At 57.8% G+C, this 26973-nt stretch overlaps 1 protein-coding gene across 6 annotated transcripts; it reads right to left on the minus strand.

The window, feature by feature from the left end:
* On the minus strand, positions 1 to 26119 carry Dazap1 (DAZ associated protein 1). 6 transcript variants are annotated; one of them, XM_006978191.4, is made up of 12 exons: positions 26036 to 26119; positions 13467 to 13507; positions 12823 to 12989; positions 12551 to 12616; positions 10203 to 10313; positions 9576 to 9624; positions 6886 to 6968; positions 4742 to 4895; positions 3773 to 3802; positions 3493 to 3633; positions 2687 to 2863; positions 1 to 871 (listed from the first exon to the last, which is right to left on the minus strand). In XM_006978191.4, exons 1-12 carry the CDS (start codon positions 26038 to 26040, stop codon positions 699 to 701), a joined length of 1197 nt encoding a protein of 398 aa, XP_006978253.1. In that variant the 5' UTR covers positions 26041 to 26119; the 3' UTR covers positions 1 to 698. The 6 variants fall into 6 exon arrangements, with proteins under 6 accessions (XP_006978253.1, XP_076415341.1, XP_076415340.1 ...); XM_076559226.1 differs by lacking the exon at positions 26036 to 26119 and adding an exon at positions 20633 to 20800 and having other exon boundaries at positions 10203 to 10310; XM_076559225.1 differs by lacking the exon at positions 26036 to 26119 and adding an exon at positions 20633 to 20800.
* Positions 26120 to 26973: the final 854 nt, after the last annotated feature.

The following is a 26973-nucleotide window of genomic DNA, read 5'->3' on the forward strand; positions in this document are numbered from 1 at the left end:
TTCTGATCCAAACACGCTGCTTTATTCAAACCGGGTCAAACTGGTCAATGGGAACCTGAGCCCTGCTGAGGGCCTCCAGCAAGGCCTTGCCTGCCACTTGTGTGGGGCCAGGCCACCTGTGACGTCAGCACTGCCACCTGGGCCAGGGCCCTGTGGACCCACAGCCACACGAGCCGCTCAAAGCAAGGAATGAACAAAAAACCAAATGCACGCAGTAGTCTCTGCCCACGCCCCAGCCCGCGCCGGCGGGAGCCAGGGCCCCCGCTTTCCCGCACCCGAACCCTGCTTTAAATTAAAAAATAAGCCAGTATACATCGTAGAAAATTTCTCTTAAAAATCTCACAATTTGTAAATGTATATTTTTTTCTTTAACATAAAAGTTTACAATATACGGTAAAACAAGAGGCTCAGGAAAATAATCTCAAAAAAGGAAAATAAAAGAAGGAAGAAAAAAAGAAGAAAAAGAAACCTGAAATTCTGAATTAAAGCTGAAGGCGTTTTTTAAACCCTGTTGTTGAACCAGTGACGTGTTTTTATTGTGCTGATGGGTCAGAGAAAAGAAATATATTTAAAACCTCAGTCCAGACGCGGCCTCCGCTGCCCCCCTCCCCCAGATCGAGTGGTCGTTTGTTTTGCCCGAGTGTGTGATTGTCACGAGTTCACCAGTCCCGAATCCTGCCCTGGCGCCATCCCCCTGGCTAGCGCCGGTAGGGATGGAAGCCCTGCACATTGTGGTTCTGCCCGCGTCCGAAACCACTGCCACCAGCGGGGGGACCCCCTGAGCCCGGCACTGAGGGGCCCCCGTAGGAGGGTGGCTGCTGGCTGGGGTCCGAGAAGCCCTGGCCGAAGCCGCTCAAGTCCTGCCCGTAACCTGCAGGGAGAGAGGCTGCTTAGCTTAGATCAGGGCAGAGCATCCCTGCTGCTGTGTCCCCAGGAGAGGGGCCAGATGGTGAAGCCCGGGCCTTGGGGGCGGGGCGGGGCTATCACCCAGCCCCGAGGCACTCCAAAACCTGAGCCGACTGTGTCACAAACAGGACAGCGCAGTCTTGGGGTCCCGCCTAACTTCCCAAGAGCCCTCTCAGCCAAGCTCCGTGTCTCTCAACAAGATGCTGCCAATCTGTGTCCCGGGAGCAGCTTTGTGAAGAGGATGACACCATTCCCTGCCTGCCCAGCCAGTGTGCGAAGCCCCTGTGCGGCCACCCCACCCAGAGCACCAGCACACGTGGGCCCAGGCTCCACGGGCTCCAGCCTGTGGATGGCTGAGGTCAGTTGCCCAGCGCAGAGGAAGCAGGGAGAAGGCCACATCTATCCACTACAGGCAAGTGAAGCAGCCGGAAGCCTGGACGCACATGTCCCCAGACCTGGGGAGACCTGGCTCAGAGTGCTACACCAGGCGCGTAGACAGCCTGTGGCCACCACACAGCAGCAGGTCTGGCAGTGCTCAGATATCCACTTCAGGTCCTCAGGCTGTGTGACCGCCACCAAGCCCGTGATATCCGCGTAGGAAATGGGGCTGGAGAAGTCAGTCCACCACAAGGGCATGGCTGCTCTTGCAGGGGTCCAGGGGGGTTCAGTTCCCAGCACCCACATGGCCACAACCACCTGCAACTCCAGTTTTCAGAGGATATGATGCCTCCTTCTGGCCTCAGAGGGCTCTTGCATGCATATGGTGCACATAAACTCCAAGTACACATCAAAGGAAATAATTTTTAAAAAGAATTCCCATGCCAGGTGGTGGTGGCACACACCTTTAATCCCAGCACTCGGGAGGTAGAGCGAGGCAAATCTCTGAGTTCGAGGCCAGCCTGATCTACAGAGCAAGGTCCAGGATAGGCACCAAAACTACACGGAGAAACCCTGTCTCAAAAAAAAAAAAAAAAAAAAAAAGATTTCCTTGGGAGGCAGGTTCTGAGTTCAAGGCCAGCCAGGGCTACATAGTTGAGTCCTATCTCAAAAGCCAAACAAAACCAACAAAACCACAAGCCTGGGTTTGGTGAGACAGAACTCAAAGCCCTTTGGGAGCTGAAGCAGGAAGAACTCAGTTGAGCTCAAGGCCAACCTGTGCTACAGTGAGGTCAAGGTGAGACCATCTCAGAAGGGGGTGGGGGCTGCTGGTGAGGCCCTTCCTGCCTAGACACGGGACTGAGAACCAGCTCCAAGGCAGCCCCACTGCCCACAGGCCACAGTAAATACAAGTCCACACACAATCAAGGTAAGGCCCAGGCTGTCACCCCAGGACACATGCTCAGTATGTGTGAGTGTGGACTCAAGCCCAGGGCAGACAGAAGTCCTCTACCGTGTCCAGCACGGAAACCTGCTAGGCTGAGGGCACCTGCGGCAGGGTGGAGCCTGGAAAGCGGCCTTCCAGGTCACTCACCCATCTGACCAAGGCTGGCCTTGGCACTGGGCTCCCAGGGGCACCAGCAGACAGCCTCCCCGACAGCTGGCTCACACACCAATCGTGTGAGCCCACCGTGACCCTGTCCTAGCCTATGGCTGCACCAAAGAGACTCCCCCAGAGATACCAGCAGAGATGGAGCCTGGGGTAACTGACCAAGGGCTCGACAGGACCTCTGGGAGCCCACAGCCCCACAAGGACGGAAAATGGAGCACAGCACCCCAAATCCAGCCTGGTGAGCTCTCCTGCTCCTGCCCATCCTGGGAGCAGCCGGCCACAGCCACTTACCATACTGACCATAGGGGAAGTCCGGCTGGGCTGTTGGGGGTTTGCTCATGTCGGGGGCAGCCTGAGACGGAGGTGGCGGGAAGGCCAGCGGGGCAGCCCCTGGGGTAGCAGGTGGAGGAGGAACCCCTGGAGGGGCGAACTGATCAGGAGGTGGGGGCGGAGGCCCATAGCCAAAACCTGTAGCAACAGGAGAAAAAGGCGTGAACAGCCAGTACCAGGGGCAGAACTGAGCATGGGTCAGAGTGGCCGCCCAGATGCTCTACCAGACACCTAAGCAGGCTCGGGGCTCTGCCCAGAGCCAGACTAGAGCACCAGGCCATAATGTAATGTACACAACCTAGGAATTCCAGGTCAAAACTTTGGAAGCCAGGGTGCGGCTCCTTGCTGAATGCCTACCTAGCTCCAAGAGGCCCTAGTCTCTACCCCAACACCAGAAGAAGCCCCGCCAATCACACCACCAGACTGCTCAGAAGGTCAGTCACCTGAGCTGGCTGTGTCTTTCAGGTCCAGGCCAGGCTAGCTGGTCCCAACTGTTCTGCCTTGGGCAGTGTGGGCGGCAGGTCTCATTAGTAAGTGTCCACCGGGAATAACAGGGATGTCCTGGCTCAGCTCCTTTCTAGAGATCTACCACACACTGTCTGCCTTGTCCCTAGACACCACTGGCCCAGCCTGCACACAGCACCCAGAACCCACCATGAACTCAGCCAGCCCCGGAGGACAAGGGCAGAACGAGGGTGGCCACTGACAGCCTAGCAGGATGGCTGACAGCTGGCATGCTGCCTCTGTTCTGCTGGGGTAGCACTCACTGAATTGAGGTGGGGCGCCATAGCCCTGTGGGAAGCCCTGTGGTGGGGGGAAGCCTCCAGGCGGTGTGGATACAATGTAGGATGTGAAGGGCGGGGGCGGGGGCGGGGCTCCTCTGCCAGCAGGGGGTGGGCCATAGCCACCTGCAACAGAGAGGAGGTAGGTGAGGGCGGGCAGGGCGGCCTGACACAGCCCGGAGCCCGGTCCGATCCACGGTCTCCTCCCTGCACCAGCACCCCAGTGCACACAGCACGACAGGCCTGCGGTGTGCACCTGACTCACCAATGGCCTGTCCTGCTGGCACCCACATTCCTAGACAGAAAACAGAAGACAAGGTGCCAGTTAGCCTGCCACAGCCACTTCTCAGTGTTGCCCAGAACTCCCAGGCACAAGTGTGCACAAGTCTCTCAAGAGGGCTGACTGAGGGGAAGGGCCGCCGACGGCTGGGGTCCCGACCCAAGGAAAAGGGAGACGGGCCAAGCACCAGGTCCATGGCTCTCTGCTGCTTACAGCACAGGCCAGGCACTGCCCACGGCGGGCCTGCTCTGCCAGGGTGGTCTACGCCCTCCAGCGTGAGCCAAGGCCCTCTCTCCCATCAGTTGCTCTGGTGAGAGCAACAAGAAAAAGCCCACAGGCGGGGGCCGACCCATGATCCAGTTCTCGCAGAGGCAGCAGCACCAACCAGCGAGTCAGCCAGTCTCCTGGAGGAAGCCCCCACACCACTGCCAGCGGGCACTGCGTGCCAGGCTGCACACTCGGCAGTGGAGGGCGTGGAGCCACCTGCAGGGCCCTGAGGACAGAGAACTAGGGGTGGTGAGGAGCCCGCCTCACTCACCCACACAGTGGGTGCCCTTCTGAGACAGAGGCAGGAGGGCGGAACGTTCAAGAAGGACACTGTCCGCTGGCTATGGGGTCAGCAGTAGGCACAACTTAGGGCGTGCCCTGCGTTCACCTCCAGCACTGAGTCAGACAGGAAAACGCCAGAAAACAGGAGGGCCCTCTGTAGACCTGGGTCCTCTAGGCAGCCACCGGCAGCTCCTGTGTTCACTGCTGCCAGCTAGGAACTGGACGGAAGCGGTGACACACTTGGCCAAAGTGACATCACGTGGCTCTCAAAGGCCACCTCAAGGGCCCTCGAGCCTTCCTGCAGCCTGGGCTCCCGGGCAGGCGCTTCCGCAACGGGGCTAGCCCACCATTGGGGACAGAGAGGCGGCCACCACCTCCAGGACGCCCTAGCACCTCCAGCCTCACCTTGTGGGCCGTATCCTTGCTGCCATGTGGGTGGGGGCTGGCCGGCCCAGCCATTGGCTGCGCTGGGTGCCACGCGGCTGCCCCACTGGCTGGCTCCTGGCTGTCCTGGCGCTTGGTTTTTGCTGTCCCGAGGTTCAGCCCGTTTCACCTCCACCTAAACAAACCAAGGGCACTTCAGGGAGAAGCCACCGCGGTGCCCCGCCCTTCAGACACCCGTGGTGACTTATGACTACACTTAACGCCTTACGACTTAAAGTGAGTACTTAATATAAAGCTTAACTTAGGCCAGTAGTTTTCTTTCTTAAAAAAAAAAAGAAAAGAAAAGAAAAAGAAAAAGAAAAAAAAAGAAAAAAGAAAGAAAAAGAAAAAAAAGTTTGCTCTTTAATTTCTCTGTATAAAAATGTTTCTCAGGTACAGCGGATGCATCTGGAAGACGCCCTGTGTCCCCTACTGCAAGCAGCGGGAGACAGCCAGGTGGGACACCGAGGGGTACCCCCGCTAAGGAGGCAGTCTCCTCCCACCCGCCGCCGCCCCCCTGCATACCTGAGAAACACGCTGGCTTTGACTCAATTATTTCAAATGTCTAGTGGAAGATAAAGACTTACCTTCCCCAGGCTAATGCTTAAAGAACCTCAGTTAACTCAGAGGAATGTCAGGGGATGGATGTAAGAGCCTTACGGTACAGCTAACAAAAAGTCAACAAACATGCAATAAAATGGACATTGGGATCAGTAAGCAACCTTCATACTGTGTTTGGCAGCAGCCCAGTCCTGGCTTAGCAGGGGACAGCAGACAGGGACCCTAACAGAAGCTGGTGTCTGACCTACTTAGCCAGGAGGCAGGGGGAGCACACTCTCTTCCGAGGGCACACTGGTGACTGACTCAGCAGCCCTGCCCAGGCTGCCTGGCACCAGCGGCAGGCCCAGAACACAGACTCTGGTAGGGCCCTGAGGCAGGAAGTAGCACTCAGCACAGTCCCACCCCCACCCCCTCCAGCACCCAAAGGCGACCCTGGCAGTGGGAACTTGGTGGGCAGCAGATGTTGTAAGCTGGGGCAGTGTGAAAGCAGATCAGCTACGAGTTAATGAGCCCTGGCGGCCCCTGGGGACTTGTCCTGTTTCCAGAGCAGTGTGTACCCAAGACTGGAGGAACTTGGGCTGCGGCTTCTCAGTCTGGGGTCTAAACACCATGTAGGCCCAGCTCTGGGCACCCCGAGTCCCCCAGGGGCTGCAGTGACCAGTAAAGGTCAGCAATGGGCAGGCTGGGGTCCCTGAGGGAGGGGACTTGGGGACAGGGTGACCCTGCACAGCCCTTTCTGAGCTCTCCCTAAACTCTAACTGTCGCAGGGCCTTTGACGCCCTTTCGACTGCTGGCAGGCGCTGTCCCCTCCAGGCTGCGTGCTGGCTTCAACTGAGGCTTAGGGGGGGTCAGAGCAAGGCTGTCCCATCTCAGGGGGTCTGTCCAGGATGACAGGATGGGCCTGTAGGCCACAGCTTGGGCCCCCGTCCCTCTGTACTTGGGTCCAGCACAAGCAGCCACAGGAGTGGCAGGTGATCTCGTCTCAGAGCTGGGGCCTGACATGGCCAGGGCAATCATGCATGCTAAGGTGGCTGGAGTGGCCTTCCCAGGGCTGGATGGGAACCTGCGCATGCGGCTATGGAGATCTGAGGCCTGGGATCTCGGGAGGCCCCGGGCCCGCCCTGCCCACTCTGGCAGCAACACAGTATGAAGACGGAACACCAAAGGTCACTTGACTGCACGTGGTTAAGTGCTATCAGAGCATGTGGCTGGTCCCGGAGTTTCACAGTAAGTGACCCGACAGAAAACCAATCCTTCAGGATGTTTCAGTGCTCAGTTTGGAGCTGGACCTCGGCTTGCGGAGGCTCCCGCTCGGATCACGTTAAGGTCACTGTTACACAAGGGGCTGGGCCACATCTGAAGGAGTGGTCATGGAAACCGAGCCTGAGGCAACACTAGGGTCTCACTGAAGGCGGCCCACCTCCCAGGGCCCCGCCCCCTACCCCACCCCCGTCCAGGGCCAGTGCCCACAGTGTCCTGCTGGGGAGTCCCCACTGTCCAGTGAAACCCCTCGTTGCCCGCGGCTCGGCTTGGTCTTAAGGTAAAATAAAACTACAACTACACACTTTTTTGCCCATGATGTCGTGAAAATGCATGTTGACAGCCTGGTCCACTGATTGTTCGTCCTCGAAAGTAATAAATCCAAAACCTAGCCAACGACGAAGAGTGAATCAAGGTAGCAGGGCGTGTGACACAAAACAGGATGATGAACAGTATCAGGGCGGCCACGGGCTCGAGCTGGGTTTCAGACAAAGCCTGTGTGCAGCAGAGGGGCCGTGGCCCACACGGGGCTGGGGGGACAATGGTGACACCCACCCTTCTTCTCGGGCTCAGTGTGGTCATGGGGATGGGGTGCCTGGGAGGCGGGGGGCATGTGGTGTGCTATGGCTTTTCTGAAACCCAGCTTCTCCCCCGGGGTTTGCAATTGGCTTCGCAGCTAGTGCTCACAGCAGCCCCCGCTGTTCTAGGCGGTACCGAGTGCAGGTCCTATCGCGCCTCGCCAGGCTTACCCAACGCTGTTGGCTAAGCCCGCGGAGTCCTATGTCTAACAGTCCTACTCTTCTATGCACATACGATATAGGTAAATAAATACAGGTAATACACAAAGATACAGGCCACAACGGGTTCCAGCAGGTCAAATTCTGCTGTCAGCAGCAACAGCAAGAGGCATGGTGTCATTAAAAAAAAAGAAAAATAACAGAAAAAGAAAAAAAATTTCAAAGGAAAAAAATTTAGCATTTCCCAAACACAAGAAAGTGGCAGTATAAACGAAGTTTGGTTGGTCTGGGGGGCAGGCGCGGCCACCCGGCTAGGGGCAGAAGGAAGGGACAGGGCTCTGGCGCTAGCATCTCCTGCGGCGCCCCGGCCCAGAGACCTCGGGGAGCAAAGGGTGAGGGAGGCTCAAGACAGAAGTGCCGAGGGCTCAGAGGACTCCCCAGCGAGGCAGAAGAGTGAGCAACGAGGGCCTCCTGTGCACTGAACGGGGAGCTGGGAGGGAGCGGCCCAGGACAGGACACAGCTAACGGAGATGGGAAGTGGCGGCTGAAACGGGGCGATAACCCGATGAGGACGTGGGAGGCAAGAGATGGAAGCAGGAAGAAAATGGGGCCGAGGACCCGAGGTGAGAAGGGGAGGAGGAGGGCAGGTGGGCTGGGGGCTCCCGCTGTGCTGTGCAGACCGTGTCAAGGCACGGGGGAGCCGGATGGAAGGTAAGGTGAAGTCTAGAGGAGCTGGAGGCTGAAGAGACGAGACCAGGGACAGGACAGAGGAGAGCGGGAGGCTGCAGACAGGGTGATGCTTGGGGACCAAGAGGTAGGTCTGCAGGGACAAGATGGCCTGCTGTCTCCAGTCAGCAGACAAGGAGCAGGAAGGAGAGGAACACTGAGACCCACCAAGACCCTTGAGGAGCCAGCAAAGCCAAGAAGACAAGAGGGGCTGTAAGGGGGCCCTGCTGACCCACCCACTGCTGTCTACCACCCACTGGGACACTGCCAAGCCCCCGGGGCACACAGGCCCACATGCCAGCCCCAAAGCTCTTGGCCCAGCTCCTGCTGCCCCTCCAGCGCAGGCCAGCAACACTAGCTGGGTCTGGCTGGGCCAGGCCAGGGCGGCAGGAGGGCGGCGGCGGCAGCTGTGCCAGCCGTGGGCGGGAGCACTTAGGGGCTGCCCTCCGAGTCCCGCACCCCGAGGCTTCGCAAACTCAGAGGCGGCATTTGGAACACAACATAGTGATGAAGACATGTGAAAAGTTGACATTCTCTCAGACGGCGGGAGTGTCTGAAGCCACCGGGCTGGCTGGGTCCAGGCACAGTGCAAGAGGCCGTGGGTCGTGGGGGAGGAGCCGGGGCAGGCTGTCTACAAGGCTGTGTCAGAGGCAGCAGCGGGACAAACACACTGAAACTTCGTTTACACCCCACGGGAGCAAAGCCGCTCCCTCGGTCCTCTGACTGCGGGCGGGCCTGTACCTGTGTGACTTAACTTAGCACCTGGAGAGAGATCTAGAGAGACATCGTTAATCACAGACAATCACAGAGAGAGGAGCAGCTTACTTAACGGTACCGTATCCTATGGCACTACGGACGTCATTAAGCATGTATGTCTACCGTAAATTAAGACTAAGACTTAACAGCTAAACCACACGAGTGAGCAGTGCGTCCTGAACGGATGGAGGGGCTCAAATGGCAAACTATGCTCCCGAGTGGGGGCGTGCCCCGGGCACCTGCGGAGGGCTCTGACTGAGGAGGGACATGTGGGTGAAGGAAGGCTGTGTGGGCCGAGGGACAGGCAGTGAGGGCAGCAAGGGCCGTGTGAGGTGGAGGGCCTGTAGCAGGGAGCGCTCTGGCCCAGAATGGACCAAGCAGAAATGTGGGTGACAAAGAGCCACACAAAGAAAAGAAGGGCCGGAGAGCAAGGGTGTCACCTGCTCCCTGGCCAGCGTGGAAGGAGTCTGGGGCACTGACTGACCCGGCTGCAGCCAGGCAAGTGTCAACACAGACAGCGGCTGGAAAGAGGGCTTCGAAGCCTGTGTTCTGGAAGACCTTTAAAGCCAGAAGACGGGGTGCTATTCGTGTCGAGTGGTCAGAGCACCCCACAGGGAGGTGGGGGCGATGTGTGAGGGGTGGGAGGCGTGGAACCTGTCTCAGCACGCGGCCCAACGGCACTGCTTGTGCAGCGTCCGACTCTGGCCTGTCTAGGGCGAGATAGTTTGCCATCTGAGGGGAGGACATGGGTCAGGATGAACGGGTTCAGTCCTTACCTCGAGGCCGCTGCTTCTCTGCGTCATAGATCATGACCACCTCGGTGACCTGTGGACAAAGGGGGGATGAGGCAGGCACCACAGAACCACCCAGCCCCCGTTCCAGGTCCCAGGGAACCAGCCAAATGAGAGACAACTCTGATCCTGGCTGCACGTCCCATGAGGGAGGCACTAGACAGTCTTCCCCTGGCCTGTGCTCTGCTCTGTCTGGCGGACATACCACCACCCCAAAGTAATGAGCATCCCCAGGGTCACCTGGGGACTGCCATGCCTAATCACACCCCAGTGCAATGCCTGGTGGTTCAGGCCTCCGCTGTCTTGTCTGCCTCACACAGCAGCTCAAAAGCCCAGTGAGCAGAGGGCTCCAGCCTGTTCCAGAGGAAAGGCCCCACAAGAAGCCATGAGGAGCTCCAGTCTCTGGGAGGCCAGTGGTTCCCACACCAGAACCCTAGGTGGGGCCAGCTGCCCGGCCACCACAAAGCAGCACGCTTCCCTCCCAGCCAGGGCTGACTCCTCACTGCCCACTGGCCTGCCCCAAAGCCCCAGGCCACACTGATGAGGAGACTCAGGGGTGGGGCATGGCAGGGGATGTGCCCAGGAGTGGCCAGGGCGGCGCGCAGAGCTCACCACTCCGAACTTCTTGAAGTACTCCCTGAGCTCCGTCTCGCCGCAGTTGTGGGGAATGCCCCCGACAAAGATCTTGTTGGATTTGCTGCTGTCGCTCCTGGGTCCTTTCTGCTGTCGAGGAGGAGGGGGTCAGTGACTTTTGGCGGCTCACTCCCCCAACCCTCTCCGTAGCTTTGTGCTTCTCCTGAGACAGTCTCACTGCATAGCCCAGGCTGGCCTTCAACTCAGGGCAATCCTGCTGCCTCGGGCTCTCCAAGGCCGGGACACCAGATGCAGACCGTTTGCCCTGGCCCTGGCCCTGGGCCAGCTTTTGCTTGGCTCTTGGAGACAGGGTCTCACCATGCAGTCCTGGTCTGCCTGGAACTCTATGCGTAGACCAGGCTGACTTTAAAGTCGAGGAATCCCCCTGCCTCTGCTCCCCAAATACTAGGATTAAAGGTGTGTGTGCACTTCCCTTCCCTACCTACAACCACCCCAGCTCCCGGTCTGCGGTTCAGCTAAAGCCAGAGCACATGCCAAAACTGCATGGCTGCTCTGCGGACACAGGAGACAGGCCCCGCACTCTGCCCTGGAGCAGAGCGAACGGAGAGAAACAACCCCAGCTGTCCTCCCATGTCCACACACACTGTGGCAGGCACGTCCGCAGGCACAAGACAAACACATGTCATTAAAAAATTAGAACCAGGAAAAACAACCACAGAAAAACCCAAGCCTGCAACAACCCTGCAATGTCTGAAGCAGGGGGACCCCTGGGAGTTCCAGGCCAACCAGGGCTACAGAGTACCCTGTCTCAAAAACAAATAGCCAGGCAGCAGTGGCGCACGCCTTTAACCCCATCACGCGGGAGGCAGAGGCAGGCAGATCGCTGTGAGTTCAAGGACAGCCTGGGCTACAGAGGGAGTTCCAGGACAGCCAGGACTACACAGAGAAACAAAAAGAGAAATGAGGGGTGGGGCATGAAAACAATCTTCTTTTTTTATTTCAGGGCTTGGGACGGTCCTGGGGCCTTCTACACGCTAGCATGTGAACGCCAGTGACCTACATTTGCAGTGCAGACGGGGTTCGGGCAAAGTTCAAAACCGCAAAGGCAGTCTCAGGGCTACCAGCTGGTGGTGAAAACCTGGGGACACGGACTCAGGAAAGCTTGGGGCAGCCATGGAGGATATAAGCCTCCCACCCTCCTGCCTATGGGCCCATTTAAGAGGACGCACAGTCCCCATGATCTCATGCTCGAGGACGTTACAATCCCCATGGTCCTAACCACTTCGGGTTAGGAGACTAAACTGAGCTGTCAGCCCAGCATCCGGAGGCCGAAGCAGGAGGATCCTGGGTCCCAGGCTAGCCTGGGCTACATGACAGACTAGACTTCAGGGAGCACACCACTGTGCTAAGGGCAGTGGGCTCGGCCAGGTGAGGAGCTCACGTGAGCAGTGGGCCACAGCAGGCTGACCCACTGAGGAGCCCAGAGCAACCTACAAGGTAAACCCCACAAGTCAGAGCCAGCCAAGCCGTGGTGTCCACAGCAGGGACACCCGCCGAGGACTCGGTGTGACGAGCTGTAGCCCAGCTCTAAGGCAGTGAGCACAGCACTGTGCAAGGTTTACAACTTTTTTGGAAAATGACTTTCTTAAAAGGAAAAGGGGGGTGAGGCTGTCAACAGTGATAAGCTTGCTGGGCCTGGGTCCAAAGGCCCGCCTGCCAGAGGGAATGCCTTAATAGGAAAGCGCTGGAGAGATGGCTGCGTGGTTAAGATCATTGGCTGCTCTTCCAGAGGACCTGGGTTTGATCCTGAGCACCCACATGGTGATTCACAACGGTCACAACTCCAGTTCCAGGGGATCTGACCCCCTCTGGCCTCCTCGGCCATCAGGCACTCAAGCAGGGCATAGACACACATGCAAAGAAAATACCCATGCATGAAAAAAATGCCAATAAATCTGGAAAGTGACTGGGGGTTGGCAGCTCACACCTTCAATCTCAGCACTTGAGAGGCTGAGACCATCTCACAACACAAATGAACCACTTGCAAAGGCCAGGTGCCCTTCAGTGCGAGCACAGACTCCCTGGCCGCTGAGCAGGTCCATGTGGAAGTGAAGGCAGTCTGCTGCCAGGCAGGGAACGCTGAGGTGTGGAGCCAAGTGAGCCCAGGCAGCAGGCTCCTGCTGCTAAGGCATGAGCCGCCCGGCCTCCTCAGCAGGACTAGTGAGAACCTGCACGAGCCCAAGGTGAAGGGACTTGGCTTTCAACGGCCCCGTTTCCCTTGCGTCGGTGAACAGAGTGGGTGGGGGTAATGGTGGCCACCCACGACCCTCCAGCAGGACTGAAACGCCAGCCCAGCCCAGCCTTACCCAGCCTTCCTTGGGACGTGTTCGCTCCGGCTGCATCCCCCGGGGTGTGCATGGCTTCGGGTCGATCTGCAGGAAATGTCAAGCCAGAGGTGAGCAAAAAGCCGTTCCCTCTGCAAAGGGCATTGCATTGGCCACTGCTGCAAGCACCCAGCATGCATACCCCAGGGCTCGTGGCCTCAGGTATCCACCCTCTCATATACCCATCGTCCGTGGCCTGAACCCGACAGACAAATCATTCAGACACGTGGGCAAAGATGCATGAAGTCACTTACATTCCGGCCATCCAGGGTGTGTGGTCTGCTGGCCAGCACTGTCCCCACACAATTGGGGTCTTTAAACTTGACAAACCCAAAGCCTCGAGACTGGTTGGTGGTTTTATCTTTCATGATGACACAATCCACAACCTCGCCATACTGGGAAAAGTAGCTGCGCAGAGTCTCTGCTCAGAGGCGGGAACAAAAGCACAGGTCCCTAGCTTAGGTATAGCCTCAGCACACAGGAACACAAAATGCATGTGCACACACAGACACAGACACACACACACACAGACACGCGCACGCGCACACAGACACACACAGACACACAGACACACACACACACACACACACACACACACACACACACACACACACGCCTTTGCAGCACATCGGCTTCACCCAAGCTGCTCGGCAGCTCACTGCCAGGGCAGAGGGCACAGGGTGCAAGGAGAACGAACGCACAGGGAATCTCACGTGCCAAGCCATCCGGCCTTGTGCTACAAGGGTGTGGACTAACTGCAGGGAACAGGAGGGCAGGGCTGGAGAGGCAGGACACCACCACCCAGGCATGCTGACTCTAGAGCAAGCTCTGCTGAGGGACAGTTAGGTTCACGGGCACCAGAGCAAGCCTGTCCACGGCTGGATGCCACAGCTCCTACCTTGAGTGGTGCTCCAGTCCAGGCCACCCACGAAGAGCTTCCTGCAGAGAGAGGAGACTCGGGGTCAGCTGATCGCTGTAGGGTGTCCCACCCACACCAGTCCAGAGGAAGAGGAATGTGCTCAGTCAACCTAGGGGGCACAGAGCCCAGCGAAGGACTTCTGGCTTCCACACTAGGGCAGCAGGAGAAATACCCTTGCTGCCACAGCCGGCCCTGTCAGAGTCCACTCCCAGGAAAAGCGCCGCCGTGACAGGTCAGTGCCCACAGGCAGCTCCTGCAGACACTCAGCCAGAGAACTAGAGAAGGACTGATGTTAGGACATGGCCCCATGAGCCCCTGGCGACAGTCGTGACAAAGCCTCCCCGACACACCTGGGCCTGTCCACACAGCACAGGTTCCAAGGCTAGCTGCACCCAGCGTGAAGAGAAGCGGTGTATCAAATGGCCCTTGGGCCTCACCTGAAGCATCCGGGGACTCGGGAGTCATTCGATCCCTCCCCAGCTCTGGGACACAAGGAGACAGGAGAGTCTGCCCCCTGGAGCTCCGTTTGCTGACCCTAGGCAGGACACCTGGGGCAAGTCCCTGAGCTAGAAGGGTCCACCAAGGCAGCAGCACCGCCATAAGCAGACATAAGACATCTGCTCACCCTGCGGGAAACACCAGACGCCCTGTCCCCTCCCCCATGCCCTTTGCCACCATGGGCATCCAACTACAGCATGCCAGACTAGAAACCAGACACACGAGAGCCCTCAAATGGCCCAAGCACCCTTCACAGCAAAGTCCCGTAGCAGAGTGCCAGCCATGGAAAAGCACGCGTGGCCACACAGGTCCCTTGCTCCGCAGTGTGGAAGAGGGGCCCTGCCTGGTCTGCCGGGCAGGGCGAAGGGCAAGGCCGCTAGCCCACTGCCTCGGGAAGGAACCACATCTGTGTGAGGAGGGATCCAGGCTGGGCAATCATGCAGGTGGCTCAGGCCCGGCCTCATTAACATAAACCACGTGTCTCCTCAGGCCACAGCCTGGGAAGGGCAAGGTATGCCCACTGAAACCAAAACAGAGCAAGTCCGGCTCTCTGACAACACCAGCCGCTGCCAGCAGGGCCTCCCTCCGAACAAAGCCGGAGGCCACTGGGCCAGGAAGAGGAACCGGTCAGGTGGGTCCAGGCTCCCCCACCCCCCTCCCAGTGCAATTTCAGACACAGGTATTGGGAAGGTGCCAGGCGCGGTGGCACACAGAGCAAGGCCAGCACAGGAGGCTGTGGCGGAAGATCAAAAGCTGGAGGCCAGACAAGGATGTTTTCTTTTCTGGTTTGTCAAGACAGGGTTTCTCTGTGTAACCCTGGCTGACCTGAAACTCACTCTGTAGATCCGCCTGCCTCTGCCTCCCAAGTGCTGGGATTAAAGGCGGGCAAGTTGGGGGGGGGGGGGGGACGGACACAGCCACATCACCAGCATAGCTGAAACACAGAGGGCACCTAGAGTGGGGGTGAGGTGCCGTCTCTCCCTGGCTTCGGCAGCAGGGCACACCCACACCCTACAGTTCACACGCTGCAGGTGTCCAAGAGGAGCCGTGTGTTGGTGTGGCTATTGTCTCCGGCCATGTCTGAGGAGAACGGGACTCCTGGCCTGTGCACAGTCTGAACCTGGCTCAGAAGAGCCCATCAAGTGACACAGGCACATGCTCACAAAGGTTCTGGAAGGTTCCAGGATGCAGCTTTCTTTGCGGCTGGACCCGATCTCTAAGCCTGGGGTGGGGAACAACTACTCAAGCATGTAAGGAAGAGAAAGGAAGGAAAGTCAGAGCCTTGGGAGGGCCTGCTGGCCAGCCCCGAGCCCAGGGGAGGCGGCCAAGGCCCAGGCTGGGTGTGGAGAGAAGGGGAAGCCAAGGGGCAGATTAAGGCCTAGCGAGGGCCGTCCTCAGCTCTGCCAGGCAGACTATGGATGACAGCACTGACCGAGGTGCCTCCAGGGGGCGCTGGTGGACTCGGGGCACCCTTCCGTGGTTGGGCAGCCCACACCTCTGCGCCCTGCAGCCTCCACTTCCCTTAGAGGATTCTGGGTGTGCATGGTCAGGCAGAGGCCCTGCTGCCCATCCCCAGGCTGACTCCCCACCTCACCTCCAAAGATACGTCATCAGACAGAAGGGACATGAGAATGTGACTAACTTCTACTGGTGGCCCTCCCTCCCAGATAGTCTTCAGTATGCATGCACTTGTCACACGGCCCCACCCCACCCCAACCCTACAGCGGCAGCCCCTACAAACAAACAGTACCGTTACAGGCACCCATGCTCATCCCCGTGCCTGCTGCTCACCCCACCCCTGCCCCAAAGCCACTCAAACTGGTGACCCTGAGACTCAATGTCTGAAAAGGGACGCATCCTCAAGAGCCTTTGGGGAGCCAGTCAAACCCAGAGCCCGGGTCACCTGCAGCCACTGGCCTGTAGCCAGGGAGCCAAGGCCCTGGGCAGAGGCAACCCGGCACAGCTTGCAAATGAAGTGACAGCGGAGCCACCCACCGCTGCCCTCAAACTAGCTCTGCTGAACCTAGGGGATCCTGGACCACTGCTCAGCATCATGGAGGCCCAGGACACCCCCCACAGAACTCCACCCCAAGAAGCCCCCTCAGCTGAGGGGGACATTCATCTTCACCAATGATGCGATCATGATGGATGCGAGATCACCCCAGCAGGTAGGTTCCCTGCCTCCTCCACACCCTCCAAAGGCCTGTCCCAGAAGGGGCGACTGCAGTGAGGTCTAAGGGCTTCCTCCCCGGCTCAGGGCCAGGCAGCTGGTTTCCCAGGGCAGGGACACTAAGCAGTGGGGCCTCCAGGTGGGACACCCAGGAACGGTGAGCTTGGCCCTTCCTCTCACAGGCCTGCTGCCACTGCATTCCGCCCTCTGCCAGCAGTGCAGCCAGGAGGCGCGCACCCCACCTGAGATGCCCAGCATCCACACACAGCAGACAGCCAGCACAGGCCAGACCCAGGTCTTCCTGTGAAGTCCTTGCCTCCAGGATGCCCAGGACAGCAGTCAGTACACACCAGCTGTCAGATAGATCTTCCCCACCACCCTGTCCCACAGGTCTGTCACTGTCACTGTGGGAGCTGAAGGGCAGAGTGACCTGAGCCCTCCAAGAGGACTGCAGGAGCCTCTAACGTGGGCATGAGCCCGCCACCAGAACACTTGTGATAGCTCTAGCAAGCAGGCCACACGAACCTCCTGCATGGGCTGACTAACACAACACAGAAAACCACAGACTCAGGATGCAACACCATTGCTACACTCCCTGCAGAGAATCCAGCCCTCTAGGCCAACCGGATGTCTCACAAGGCATTTGCCACCAAGCATGACAACTTGGAAAGCACACACAATTTTAAAAGAAATACAGGCTGTGGGTGGTGGTGCATGCCTTCACATGCAATCACAACACTCACTCAGAAGGCAGAGGCAGGAGGATCTCTGAGTTTGAGGCCAGCCTGGTCTAGAGAACAAGTTCCAGGGCAGCCAGAGCTAGAGAGAAACCAAAAGTAAATAAATAGATCCAGACATGGTGGTGCACGCCTTTAATCCCAGAACTCAGGAGACAGGCAGGTGGATTTCTGAGTCTATGGCCAACTGGTCTACATAAGAGTTTCAAACCAGCCAGGGCTCTGTACCAGAAAACAAACAAACAAAAAACCCAAGACAAGCCCAACTTTGAGGTGACCCTAATGGTACTGAAGCTGCCTCCAGAGGAAGCCACTATCTACCTTCCGTCCACCTCCTGGGAAGAGGACAGTCACAGCAAGGCTCTGGCCAGCAGCGGCCTTGAGAAAGAATGCCTAGCTCCTGCCATGATCTAGAGCCCGCCAGCCAATACGTGCGTGAGTGGGAAGGCCCTACCAGATGTGACACAGTCGGACGCCCATTGACAGGTTACAATGGCTGAACAGGCCAATGACCCCAGGACCGTGGTCTATAGAGGAAACTGCAGAAGGACCCACCACGCATCTAAGACAGCTCCAAAAACAAGGCGCTCTAACAGGACCCTGGTGTCCCACTACTGAGGCACAGCTGCTATACTTTCTCAGGAAGCAACAGATACACACACCTTTAATTAAAGGGCACACCATTAATCTGGGGCACTCAGAAGGCAGAGGCAGGTCCATCTCTGTAGGTTCAAGACCAGCCTGGTCTATAATAGAGCAGCCCAGGACCGCCAGAGCTACATAGTGAGACCCTGTTTCAAAACCAAAACCAACCACAAAACTCGCCCTCTGGGTAGGTTCCTGGGCTCCTCCAGTCTAGACACACACTCCTTCTGCCCAGTGGGGGTCTGGCACGTCACTCAACGTCCTGGAGGTCTACGCTGTCCCGGGGAAGGCTGCAACACATGATGGAGCCGGCAACTCTGACCTGCCTCCCAGGTGCACAGTGGCCCTTCAGACCCCAAGCTATGAGTGAGGATGTGACAGGCCCACCACCCGCACAGGCACCAGCAAAGTCCTCAAGTTCACGCTGGGGCCCAAGTGCAGCCCCCTTCCTTCAGCAAGGTGCTCTGATCCCGGGACAGATTCACAGGAAGCACATCCCTTGCCCATTACATCCAGGTCCTCTGTGCCAGGCACACTCAACACCAAGGGCATTAGGCAGTTCCCCCACCACCCCAGGAAGCCTGCCTGAGAGTAGCCAGACTCTTCCTATGAGGCAGAGAAATGTGCTAAGGAACCGTGATGCAGGGAAGACTGAGAGGAACCAAAGCACCCCCAAGTACAATGTGAGAGTCTCTCACTGTCTCCCAACCCTGGTGGCATAAGCTGTGGGTAGGCAAATGAACCCACATCATGCCTGGCCATGTGCGCCAACTGCCAAGTCCCTGCACCTGCAGGGGGAGCCTCAGGATGCCACTTAGAGACCCTGGGCCAGAAAATAATTCACAAAGCAGTTGGGGAGTGGTATTTAAGACCTACTGGGGAGACCCAAGCTGTCCCACTCAGGGTCCCAAGGGATCCCAGGCTCCCAGACCAGGTCCCTTTAGAACTGCAGGTTTGTCTAGACCCTCAAGCTCTGGTTGATATCACAGAGTCCACCAAAGCCCCTGCCTGGGGTTCCCTAGCCCTCGAACTCCTGGTGAGCTCCCTGATTCCCACCTCCGTTTTCACAGCCTAAAACACTTCCCCTGGTGGTCCCCCAATCCTTCAATCTTCTTTCTGGGTCTCCTAGCCTCTGCACAGGGCCCCCTGGATTCTGAGCTATTGTTTGGGGCTTCCCTGACCCCAGGCTCCTATGTGAGAGTCCCTATACTACCAAGACCCCCAGATCTCAAGCTCCCCTTCATACGTCCCCAGCACCCCGAGTTCTTGGTTTGGGGAGGTCTTCCTGGCTTCTGGGTTCCTCTGTCAGGTTTCCCAGACCCCTAAACTATTGTTTAGAGTCTCCCTCTTATGGGCTCCCTAACCCACTGGAGAATCCCTTTGGGGTCCCACAGCTCCCCCCACCCCGACTCGTGTGCTATCCTTGAATCTCTCTGGTCTTAGGTCCCCCTTTGGGGTCTCCCTACACTTTAACTTATTCTTTGGAGTTCCCCTGGTCCCCCAAGTTATCATCTGGTGTCCCCTTCTTCCCCTTGAGCTCCACTTTGAACCTCAAGCTCCTGGAGCTCTTTTGGTGTCTCCATGACCCCCGAGCTCTCAATTATCCTATGAGCAAACAACAAATATACATTGACAGAATAATAAACAAGTTTTCCTTGACTTCTTACCTATTCTTCTAGGCCTCCCTGACTCAGGGTGTCCACTTTGGTATCCCCCAGTTTGGCCAGCTGTCTTTTGGAGCCCCCCAGCATCCTGAATTAGCCTCCTGGATCTCCCTAGTTCCTTAGCTATCCTTTGGGGTTCCCCAACGATCCACTGGGCTCTCCTTAACTTGTGATTCCTGCTGGAGGTTCCCCCTAGTCTCCTGAACTAACCTCTATGATCGCCCCTTAACCACAATTACGGCTTGTGGTCTCCCATAGCACCAAGGCTCCCTTTTGGGGTTCCCTCAGCACCTTGATCTATCCTTTGATATCTCTGACTCCACAGATCAACTTATGGGGTCCCCTACACCCTAATCTATCCTTTGGGAGGGTCCCTCAGTCGTCATCCCCGGAACCCATCCACCTGGCCCTCCTGAACCCTAGCTCCTGTGTAGGGCCCCTCAGCACCCTGAGTTATCTTTTGGGGTATCCCTGACCCCTAATCTATTCTTTGGTGCCCCAAACGCTCTGGATTTTATCCGAGTGGGGTCTCCCTGACACTCACGCTCCACTTAGGTCCCTCCAACACCTGATCTACCCTTTGGTGTCCCACGAAGTATCATTTGATGGCCTCCCTAACCCCTCGACTCTCATTTGGAGGTTCCCACAACCTCCAAAATTATCACCGGAGGCTGCATGACCCCTGAGCTCCACTCAGGAAGCCCCTAAACATCCTGACCTATTCTCTGTGGTCCTCCTCCCTGCAGTTCTAGGCAGGTACCCCCAGCACCCTAATCTATCTCCTGGGTACCCCTCAGGTCCCTGAGTTATCCCATGGGGTCTCCCTGACTTGTACTCTGTACTTGGGAACCCCTCAGCACCCATAACCTCATTTATGGAGTGCTTATCTCCGACCTCCCGTCTATCCTTTGGAGTCTCTCGGCACCCTTGATCTATCTTATGGGGGCTCCAAGACCTGTGATCTGTCTTTCGGGCTTGCCCACTCCCCAGAGTTACCCCACGGGGTCCCCCTGATCTATAACCTATTCTTCGGCGGCCCCTCAGCTTCGACAATGTAATGTCTGGGGTTCCCAAGGACCCCGGTCCATCTCCGCGGTCTCAATGGCACCGAGACCGCCTGTGGGAGTCTCTTAGCATCCCTGATTATCCTGTAGTGCCTTCCTGACTCCAGGCTCCACTCAGGAGTCCTCAGCACCCCGCTTATCATTCCGGGGTCCTGCAGCCCGGTGAGCTACGCTGTGGGGTCCCCCCGGCCCGCGAGCTATCGTTTAGGGCTCCTCGGACCCGTGAGTCGTCCCCTGGGGTCCCTCCAGCTACCCCTGGGCTGCCTTTGGGGCGCAGCTCGGCACCCGGCTCTCCTCAGTGCCGGCCCGGCCGGCCCGGCTCCCCGGCCTCCCTCGCTCCCAGCCCGGCCCGGCCCCGTGGCCTCACCCGATCTCGTCGGCGCCCGCGCTGTTCATGGCGCCCCGTCCCGGCCCGCTGCGCCCCGCTCCTCCGGAAGGTCACCGCTCGTCCCTCCCCGCGGCCGCGGCCCGGATCTGCGCAACGGCGGCGGCGCTGAACCTCCTCCCTCCGCGCCAACGGTCGCCGCGCGTCCCCGCGCCGCCGCGCCGCCGCCCTGCGCACGCCCGGGCGCGCTCCCGCACGGGGCCTCCGGGGGCGGAGCCAGGGGCGCGCCGCGCGTGCGTGCCGGCTCGCTGAGGGGAAGCGCGGGGCTCTGCGCCGGCGCAGCGGGGCCGGCCGCGCAACGCGCTTCCGCCCCGCCGCGTCTAGGCCTTCTGGGAAATGTAGTCCCCCGCGGTCTCGGGCCTTCAGAAGGCGCGCGGAGGGAGCCGGCCACGTGCGTGCGTGCGCGTGCCTGCGGCGCCGGGCGCCCCGGGGCGTGCATGGCGCGCGCAGGCGCAGATGCGGGTTCTCTTTTCTCCACTCGCGAATCTCAGTCTTGCGTGGGGGCCTCCGGGGGGCCAAAGTCCGCGGCCGCGCCTCAGGGCCGGGTGCAGGACACAGGCTGCACGCTCGTGTCAAGGAATGTGTCAGCTCCCGCTGTCCCCTCTTCCCAGAGCATGGTCCGGAGGGTCACAGAGGCTGACTCACCTGTCCAAGGTCATTCAGTTAAGGCCCGATTAGGGTCCAAGTAAAAGTTAACCGAGTTCACTGGCTATGAAAAAAAAAAAAGCAGTGTCCCCCAGTACCACTCACAGACACACACTGCCGTCCATTGTCCGCGGGCTCCCTTCTCCTCGGGACGATCTGCCTCTCCTCTCTCTCAAAGCAAGTTCCAGCCCAGCTACGGCTACAGAGTGAGACCCCACCTCCCAAAGACATATAATAAGAGTAATAGTAATCAAATACTCCAAAAGACATACAATAATAATGAGAAGAAGCAGCGGCCAGAAGGACAAAGCGAGACTGTCTCAAAAAGCTGTATAACAACAACACAATAATTCAGTAAACAAATACACAAGGTGGAGGCCCAGCCTGTAGAGCGCCTGCCCAGGCTGACCAAGGCCCGGCTTCCATCCCCAGCACCACACAAACCGGCACGGCAGTGCGAGCCGGCCATTCTAGCCCTCGGGACGCTGTAAAGACCTGGGAATTCAAGGTCATCCTCAGCTACCTAGTGAGCCTGAGGCCAGCCTGGGCTACTGAGACATTCTCAAACAACCAAAAACAAAACAAACAATCAACACCACGTGGCCCACAGTGCTGTTTGTGGAGCAGTGGTAGGTACCTCCTAAGGACCCAGATGGAAAGCAGGCCAGGCAGGAGAGGGCGGCCCCAGGTGGCAGTTCTCTCAGGGACTCTATACTCCAGTGTGAAGCCTCCCTTGGGTGACAAAATAGAGTAACAACTGTGAGGGAGGGCCTGACTCTGTGTGGGGGTGTAAAGTGCAGGGAGAACAGACCCTAGAGTTGTGGTGCAAGGTGAGGCTGGAGTCTGTGGGGAAGGGCAGTTGGCTGTCATTGTTCTTACAACCCATAGATTGCCTCCCCACTACCTTTCCAAAACAGGGTCTCTCTGTAGCCCTGGCTGTCCTGGAACTCACTCTGTAGACCAGGCTGGCCTTGAACTCAGAGATCCGCCTGTCTCTGCCATCCCCATGCTGGGATTAAAGGTGTATGCCACCACACCTGTTTTTTGTTTTTGTTTATTTTAAGACAAGGTTTAACTAAGTAGCCCTGGCTAGTTTGAAACTCAGAGATCTACCTGCCCCTGCCTCTGTGAGGAGACTAAAGACGTGCCTGCCCCCCACATATATCCTTATCAGTTCTTCACAATTCCACACCGACAGATTGTCTTTGTGTGTGTGTTTTTGTTTTTTTGAGACAGAGTTCTCTGTGTCATTTTGGTGCCTGTCCTGGATCTCACTCTGTGGACCAGGCTGGCCTTGAACTCACAGAGATCCGCCTGCCTCTGCCTCCCGGATGCTGGGCCTAAAGGCGTGCGCCATCACCGCCCGGCCAGATTGTCTTGTTATCCTGCCCCTGCCAGCCATCCCTGTGCACAAAGTTGCCCCCAAATGCTCACAGACCAACATTGAAACATTTGAAGCTAGCCTGGCGGTGGTGGCACACGGCTTTAATCCCAGCACTCAGAAGACAGAGGCAGGCGGATCTCTGAGTTCCAGGACAGCCTGGGCTACACGAAGAAACCCTGCCTTGAAACAAACAGTGCCGGGTGGCGGCGGCGGCGGCGGCGGCGGCGGCGGCGGCGGCGGCGCACGCCTTTAATCCCAGCACTCGGGAGGCAGAGGCAGGCGGATCTCTGTGAGTTCGAGGCCAGCCTGGACTACCAAGTGAGTTCCAGGAAAGGCACAAAGCTACACAGAGAAACCCTGTCTTGAAAAACCAAAAAGAAAAAAAAAAAAAAAGAAACAAACAAACAAATAAATAGAACTCTATCTGGGTGTAGGGTGTGAACCTGTCATCCCAACACTCAGGAGGCTAAGGCAAGATCAGGAGTTCCAGGCCAGCCAGAGCTACCGACCGGGACCCAATCCCAAATTTAAAACAAAACAAACAAACAAAAAAAACCCCACAAAATCCAAAGAAGGTGAGTCTCCTTTTTTCAGAGCATTCCATGACCCACATGTAGAGGTCATAGGACAACATACAAGAGATGGGACTCAGGCAGTCAAGTCTGAGAGGGTGGCCACCCTCACATGCGGAGCCACGGAGCCACAGCTCAGGTCCAGAGGAGACTTTTTGTAAGAGCTGACATCGCCACCCGGTGAGGACCGGGGGAACAGATAGCTCAGAAGACCTAGGGACACAGGCACAGGATGTGGTCAGAAGGACCAGGCCCGAGCCCTTTAAACTAACAAATAGATAAGGGGCTGAGGCTCAGGGGGCAGAGTGCTCTTCTGGTCATCACAAAGCCCTGGGCTCGACCCCCAGAGGCACTGGGAGGGGGGCAGGCGGATCTCTGTGAGTTCAAGGACAGCCTGATCTGATGAGGGTGACCTGAGACCTGGTCTGCACAGTGAGGTCCTGTGTCAATAAACAAAACCAAACAACTCACAACTCACTTCCGGTGGGCGCGGCAGCTCAAACCCTAGAGAACGGAGTGAAGCAGGAGATGCTTTCTGATCGATCAGGCCAAAGGTTTTTGTGTTTGTTTTGGTTTAGTTTTTTTTGGTTTTTCTGAGGCTTTTTTGGTTTTCTGTGTAGCCCTGGCTGTCCTGGAACTTGTTCTGTAGATCTGCCTGCCTCTGCCTCCCATTAAAGGTGAGCACTCCTACCCCACCCCCACCCCGCCTGGCTCCAGGCCAAAGCTTCTGTTTGCAGACAGAATCTCCCTATGTAGCTCTAGTTGGCCTGGAACTCACAGAGATCCCCCTGCCTCTGGAGGGCTGCTTTACAAAGCTTCCTATTTTGTGTTTTAATTAGACCTCATGAGGTCGTCAGGAGGACCACTCAGAGCAGTGGAGTGTGGGGGCTGGGGGGGTGCTGAGTGGGGAGAGTACTCTCCAGGCAGACACTGGGCACCTCAGGAGACGCTGGTGATTCTGGCACTGAGGAGGCAGAGCAGCGGGATCTGGAGTTCAAGGCCACCCTGAGGCACATTCACGAACAAAAGGCAGGGGCTGGTGAGATGTTCAGAGCGCTAGCTGGCTGCTCTTGCAGAGCACCATATGGGGAGCTTACAAACGCTGTAACTGAGCTCCAGGGGATCCCAGGCCCTCTTCAGGCCTCCCTGGGCACTGCACACAGGGGATGCACAGACATACACAGACACAACACCCATGCACATAAAAATTTAAAAAACAGGCTGGAGAGATGGTTCAGCAGTTAAGAGCACTGGCTGTTCTTCCAGAGGTCCTGAGTTCAATTTCCAGCAACCACATGGTGGCTCACAACCATCTGTAATGATATCTGGCTCCCTCTTCTGGCCTACAGACATACGTGCAGGCAGAACACTGTATACATAATAAATAAATAAATCTTTAAAAAAAAAATTTAAAAAACAAGGGGCTGGAGAGATGGCTCAGAGGTTAAGAGCACCAACTGCTCTTCCAGGGGTCCTGAGTTCAATTCCCAGCACCCACATGGTGGCTCACAAGCATCTGTAATGAGATCTGGTGCCCTCTTCTGGTGGGCAGGGGTACATGCAGGCAGAACATTGTATACATAATAAATAAATAAATAAATAAATAAATAAATAAATAAATAAATAAATAAACCTTAAAAAAAATTAAAAAACAAAACCTCAAGTCCCAGCACCCACACAGCAGTTCATAACTGTCTGTAACTCCAGTTCCAGAGAACCCTCACACAGACATACATGCAGACAAAACAGCAATGCACATGAAATAAAAATAAATAATTAAAAAGAAACTCAAAACAAAGCGGAGACTGTCAGGATTCTAACCTGGAGCCCTGGTCTCCACTCTCCTGTTTTGTTTTTTTTTTTTTTAGCAGTTTGCCCCATCTGTAAAGTGAGGGGATGAACAGTTACCATTGTAGCGTATTCTGAAGGCTAATAGTTTTACTATTCCAGACATCCTTCCAGCATTGCTCAGAAAAATTATCAGATTGCCACATCTAGGGTCAACAGGAGCTGGTAAGTAGGGCAAACGTGGGTTAGAGCGGCTGGGTTCTTGGGCCACACCAGGCCAATGCATGTCTAGACTTTTTTTTTTTTTTTCTGGAGACAGGGTTTCTCTGTGTAGTTTTGGAGCCTGTCCTAGATCTCGCTCTGTAGCCCAGGCTGGCCTGGAAATCACAGAGATCCGCCTGCCTCTGCCTTCCGAGTGCTGGGGCTAAAGGCATGCACCACCACCGCCCGGCGTGAGCTCCTATCTTTAAATAAACAAATAAATGCAAATAAAAAGTAAACTTGGAGGAGCAGCGAGGCGGGCTTATTGAGATCAGCAAGCTTGGCTGCTTCTCCAGACAGGCCTCTGGACAGTAAATAGAGCACTCTTGCGAGCCAGTCAGGCAGATGCAGAAAGTCAGGCCCGGCTCATAATGCCAGGCGCCCACGGATCCTGTCCCGCTCCTGCAGCAGCCTGGGCGGTGCACCTGCCAGCACTGCCCACCCTCCGCGGCACTGTCCTGCACTGTCCTGCCTGGGCCCTCAAGGCTCCAACTTCACCGCCAGACAACTCGGCCCCGCCCAGGCCCATAGGCCCCGCCCCATCACCAGGCCCTGTCCTTAGTAAAAGGCCGAACTCCAGCCAGCAACCCCGGACATCTACCCTAGCCGTCAGGCCCTTCCTTGCTTCCAACCCCACTCCCAGCCCCGGACAGGCCCGGACTTCCACCTAGCCTCAGGCGGGAGACTGGGCCGCTGGCAGAAGCCTGGACCTTCTCCTACCCCATAAACACCTACCCCATGGCTCTGCCCCCATCCGCAGCCCTCAGCCCGCCGGCCCTGCTCCTTAGCTCGGCTCCTCAAACTTAGCAGAAGGGCGACCCCACCCCACCGTCCTGGCCCCGCCCCTAGCAGAAGGCTGGACGCTGCCCTAGCCCAGGCTCCATCCGGTGTGGCCTGCAGCCCTTCCCAGCGCACCGGCCCCATCCGCAGCAAAAGGCTGGACTCTTCCCCAGCCCCCAGTGCAGGGCCATCCCAGTCCATAGGTCCGGCCCCAGCAGGACTCTACTGGTTCCGGCCAGCAGCCCCCCCCCAGCCTTCAGGTTCGGCCCACCCCGGCCCTAGGAGGGACAGCCTCCCAGAGCAGGGCCCCACCCCTTGTGATGCCCCCCACCCCCCGATCCCAGCCCTCGGCCAGACTCCCTCAACCCCCGCCCCAACCAGTAAGCCTCGCCCCGCAAGCATGCTCCGCCCGCCTGGTCCATCATTTAGCAAGACTCCCTCTGGGCGCACAGGCCCCGCCCCCGACTCCGCCCACCCGCCCGCACTAAGGCTCTTCTCCCTCTGGACCCCCAGGCCCCGCCCTCGACTCCGCCCACCCGCCCCACAATAAGGCTCTTCTCCCTCTGGGCGCACAGGCCCCGCCCCCGACTCCGCCCACCCGGCCCGCTCTAAGGCTCTTCTCCCTCTGGGCGCACAGGCCCCGCCCCCGACTCCGCCCACCCGCTCCGCACTAAGGCGCCTCTCCCTCTGGGCGCACAGGCCCCGCCCCCGACTCCGCCCACCCGCCCTGCTCTAAGGCTCTTCTCCCTCTGGGCGCACAGGCCCCGCCCCCGGCTCCGCCCACCCGCCCCACTCTAAGGCTCTTCTCCCTCTGGGCGCACAGGCACCGCCCCCGACTCCGCCCCGTTCTAAGGCTCCTCTCCCTCTGGGCGCACAGGCCCCGCCCCCGACTC

This window comes from Peromyscus maniculatus, chromosome 22 (assembly GCF_049852395.1).
Source record: "Peromyscus maniculatus bairdii isolate BWxNUB_F1_BW_parent chromosome 22, HU_Pman_BW_mat_3.1, whole genome shotgun sequence".
Classification (NCBI taxonomy): Eukaryota; Metazoa; Chordata; class Mammalia; order Rodentia; family Cricetidae; genus Peromyscus; species Peromyscus maniculatus.

Coding starts and splice junctions, on each gene's coding strand:
- Dazap1 (XM_076559225.1), bottom strand. CDS start 20,661: ATGAACAGCGCGGGCGCCGACGAGATCGG. Junction 9,625..10,202: donor ACTTCAAGAAGTTCGGAGTG/GTGAGCTCTGCG, acceptor CTTTGTCCACAG/GTCACCGAGGTGGTCATGAT. Junction 6,969..9,575: donor AGAGAAGCAGCGGCCTCGAG/GTAAGGACTGAA, acceptor GTCGTTGGCTAG/GTTTTGGATTTATTACTTTC.